Source organism: Limulus polyphemus, unplaced genomic scaffold, assembly GCF_000517525.1.
Source record: "Limulus polyphemus unplaced genomic scaffold, Limulus_polyphemus-2.1.2 Scaffold4201, whole genome shotgun sequence".
Classification (NCBI taxonomy): Eukaryota; Metazoa; Arthropoda; class Merostomata; order Xiphosura; family Limulidae; genus Limulus; species Limulus polyphemus.
Window position 1 is genome coordinate 20,819 of NW_013669811.1, and position 2,720 is coordinate 23,538.

General features: G+C 38.8%; 1 protein-coding gene across 2 annotated transcripts in view; it reads right to left on the reverse strand.

Moving 5' to 3' along the window:
- LOC106470753 (G protein-activated inward rectifier potassium channel 3-like) overlaps positions 1–2,720 on the reverse strand; it is a 19,837-nt gene that overhangs the window by 4,050 nt on the left and 13,067 nt on the right. The window contains exon 2 of one of the 2 annotated variants that reach the window (XM_013931321.2): positions 525–1,787. In XM_013931321.2, coding sequence (XP_013786775.1) covers positions 525–1,780 — 1,256 coding nt within the window. In that variant the 5' untranslated portion in view covers positions 1,781–1,787. Of the gene's footprint in view, positions 1–524; positions 1,869–2,720 lie in introns of both variants that reach the window. The other variant, XM_013931320.2, reaches the window with a different exon arrangement.

A 2,720-nucleotide genomic window follows, 5' to 3' on the forward strand; every position in this document is an offset into this window, starting at 1 on the left:
CTTTGATCTGTATATTGCGGTCAGTTAAACCTTTAACCTGTATATTGTGTTTGTTGGAACCCTTGACCTGTATATTGTGGTCAGTTGTAGCCTTTGACCTAATATTGTATCAGTTGAAATCTTTGATCTGTATATTGCGGTCAGTTAAACCTTTAACCTGTATATTATGGTCAGTTGGAACCTTTGACCTGTATATTATGGTCAGTTGAAACCTTTGACCTAATGTTGTATCAGTTGAAATCTTTAACCTGCATATTGTGTCTGTTGGAACCCTTGACCTTTATATTATGGTCAGTTGTAACCTTTAACCTGTATATTGTGTCTATTTAAACATTTGACCTGTATATTGTGGGCAGTTGGAACCTTTGACCTGTTTCTGGTATCAGTTCAATAACTTCGATTTAAGGACAAATTATAACTTATGCATGAAACTTGATTTTTTATTTTTCATTCCGAATACTCTAAATGTACTGAAATGTTTTATTAGCAAGTTGCTATTTTTGGCTAAGTTCTGGGTTTCTTACCTGTCATGGCTCCTACTGAACTCGTCGAAATTCTTTCCACTGCAAAGCGGTGTTTCTACTTCATAAGTGTTGTTAAATTTCCCAAAGTCGACCACAAACTCACCAGTTTCCTTGTTGTAAGCTATTATCTGCTCGAATCGATGACCCCATAAAATCTCGTGCGAAAGATAAGAAGTCTTAGCTTGGAAGGACTGACCAGTGGACACTGTAGTTCCCTCCAAAATAACCAAAAGTTCAAATTTGTCCTTTAAAAGTTCCTCCGCCGACATGGTGTAGAGTGGACTGGTTTCATTGATCTCGTGGATGACCACTGTTGGCCATAAGAGGAAAAGGCTGTCACTGTCGTGTCGGATGTCCAACTTATAGTGATAATAAGGTAGAACCTCCTTCTCAGCGGTAGCTTTTTTCTTTATTAAGAGTAAACTAATTTGGGCACCAATGACGGTCGATTTCCGCATGTCACCAACACGGAACATTAGACACATCTTACCATCACGAAGACAAATAACGGCATTTCGGCTGAACATGAGTGTCTGTTGCCGTTTCTTAGGCCGAGAGAACTTGGAGAAGACCATGCCTACAATAAGGCATTGAATCATGACCCCCGTTATGGACTGAAGGCAGAGAGTAAAGACGGCTTCGGGACACTCTTCGTTGATGAACCTAAACCCGTACCCTATGGTGTGCTGAGTTTCCAAAGAAAATAAAAACGCTGACGTAAAAGATTTTATGTTGTGTACGCAGGGTTCCCACTCTTCATCACCCAGATGTTCAAAGTCTCCGTGGGAAAAGTTGATCAGCCACCAGATGGCGCCAAAGCCCAACCACGTGAGGATGAAGCCCATGGCAAATACTAGTAAGTTCCATCTCCACTGGATGTCGACTAATGTTATAAACAGATCCTGTAGGTACCGCTGTCGTCGCTTGGCTACATTTCTATTGCATACATTGACAGTCCCATTTTTCAGTATCATTCTTTTTCTATGGCGGCCTGGTATGATCCTCGATTTATTGCCCTCACACGAATAACTTAGGCTCCTAGCAACTGAAAACTCGTTCAGGGACAGGTTTCTCGAGAAAATTTCCGGGGAAGGCGCGTTTTCCGAATCAGTTAACGTAAAAGACGACATTCTTTGGGTATCAACAGCAGTTGGACGCGTTTTATGACGTTTATCATAAGTATCGAGCTCACTAAAGACATCTGATGATTTAGTTTGTTCAAAAACACCACCTCGCTCTACGTCCACATACTTCATTCTTTTACTGTAACGAAATGATCGGATAACCTTATCTGAAGACGCTATTTGACAAATAATATACAACGATTTTTGGTCTCCTTGACAACTAGGGTACAAAAGAAGAAAAAAAAACAAATTACATCGAGGCCTAGCTTTTAATCCTATTTTGTTTTTTAGTAGTAAAAAGATTCTTTTTTTTTTCGTAGGAAACAAGATTCATTTTATAGATGACGTGATCTAGTTTGGCATAGAAACTAGGAACATAAACTTACAAAGCGTTTTTTCACCTCAGAATCGTACTTAAATCTCAACAACTGTAGAATTCGAAGCTTTTCTTAGCGATTTATATGGTTTTCACAGATTCAGTCGTTTTTGTAAGTGTGTCAATTATAAAAATATCAATGAACTAACTAAAAACTGACAATTGTTATAAGATCACGATTTATAAAATGTAGAGAACATACTTGTACAGTTAAGCCTATATTGGACTTATCTAAATTAGGCCTAACCAGGTATACATATTTACTAAGGAAAACATGTCACATAAGCTGTTGATATATATATACTTTTAATCTTTGATAAAAATAACAAGAACCGAAAACTCAAAAACTTTTGTCTGAATAAGAAGCAACTATTATAAAGTCAATGACATATGTATACTATGGTGACCTACTCTGGTCGGGTGTTGGGGTATATTCTGGTTGAAGTGGCAGGACCCATTCTGGTTTCTGGTTGAATGGTGGGACCTACTCTGGTTAGATAATGGAAGCTACTCTAGATGAAGTGGCAAGACCCATTTTGGTTTCTGGTTGAATGGTGGGACCTACTCTGGTTAGATAATGGAAGCTACTCTAGATGAAGTGGCAGGACCCATTTTGGTTTCTGGTTGGATGGTGGGACCTACACTGGTTAGATAATGGAAGCTATTCTAGATGAAGTGGCAGGACCCAATTTGGTT